General features: G+C 51.9%; 1 protein-coding gene across 1 annotated transcript; it reads right to left on the bottom strand.

The window, feature by feature from the left end:
- Positions 1–247: 247 nt before the first annotated feature.
- Positions 248–1,126, bottom strand: LOC119345288 (putative ripening-related protein 4; the record flags this gene model as incomplete). The annotated part of the gene is made up of 2 exons (XM_037615424.1): positions 248–334; positions 648–1,126. Coding segments are annotated over 2 exons (566 nt in total), but the record flags the coding sequence as incomplete, so codon positions are not given.
- Positions 1,127–1,132: the final 6 nt, after the last annotated feature.

Below are 1,132 nucleotides of genomic sequence, written 5' to 3'. Positions count from 1 at the left end.
GGTTGTCGCAGAACGATTTGCCGCCGCTGTCTCCACCTCGTGCGAAGCTGTTCAGAGTTAGGATCGCCGGCGTGTCGGCCGATACCGGGGGCGAGCACCTGAATTGCGGGTAGCGGTGACCGTCTTTACAGCAGACCGAGCCGTGATCCCTGTTGCAGTCACCGGATTTGCCATGCAGGAAGCCACTGATGTGGCACCTGCCACGAAGATGTTTGGCCTCTGTAGTAACGTTCGCGCTACTGCTCACGGACACTGTTTCGTGATTTCACCAGCTCCATCCACATCGTTTAGGGTTCTCTTTTTTCTCAATACTGGTGTTTCTTTCCAGGAGGCGCTGAAAGAACCGATTGTAGGGACAACTCAAAAATCATCGAGTTTTACCGCCCGAATAATTCAATGTTTTTGTGTATAAATAGTAAAATATATATCTATGACCAGGATAACATCACATATGGTAGTGCGTGTGTACTCAGTCATATATGCAAGGTCTTGCTGAACTAAAAATTGATGTATTTGCCAATTTCAATTCATACTGTACCCAAACTAGGAAATACATAAATCTCAATAAATATTAAATCCACATAAATAATACATATAGCACCGAAACAACGTAAATCCATATAGCATCGAGTTTTACGGCCGGTGACGCATCTACGTCATTGTATGGGCACGGTGGCTCGAAGTTGTGCTCGGCGTCGCAGCCGTACACCGAGTCGCATTCGTCGACGACCTTGGCCAGCACGGCACGCCCGTTCCCGTTGATGCGGATCATCTTGTTGCACCTGCGCTTGCCATCCAGGCGCAACCACCCCGTTGACAGCGCCACCACCAGCTCGGTGTCCTTGTGGAAGCGGTTGTCGCAGAATGATTTGCCGCCGCCGTCTCCACCTCGTGCGAAGCTGTTCAGAGTTAGGATCGCCGGCGTGTCGGCCGACACCGGGGGCGAGCACCTGAATTGCGGGTAGCGGTGACCGTCTTTACAGCAGACCGAGCCGTGATCCCTGTTGCAGTCACCGGATTTGCCATGCAGGAAGCCACTGATGTGGCACCTTCCACGAAGATGTTTGGCCTCTGTAGTAACGTTCGCGCTGCTGCTCACGGACACGGAGACACCATGGACGCGAAGCTGTGA

The sequence above is a fragment of the Triticum dicoccoides genome, unplaced genomic scaffold (genome assembly GCF_002162155.2).
Source record: "Triticum dicoccoides isolate Atlit2015 ecotype Zavitan unplaced genomic scaffold, WEW_v2.0 scaffold222015, whole genome shotgun sequence".
Lineage (NCBI taxonomy): Eukaryota > Viridiplantae > Streptophyta > Magnoliopsida > Poales > Poaceae > Triticum > Triticum dicoccoides.
The sequence above is the reverse complement of the archived record's forward strand: the minus strand, read 5'-3'. Positions and strand labels throughout refer to the sequence as shown.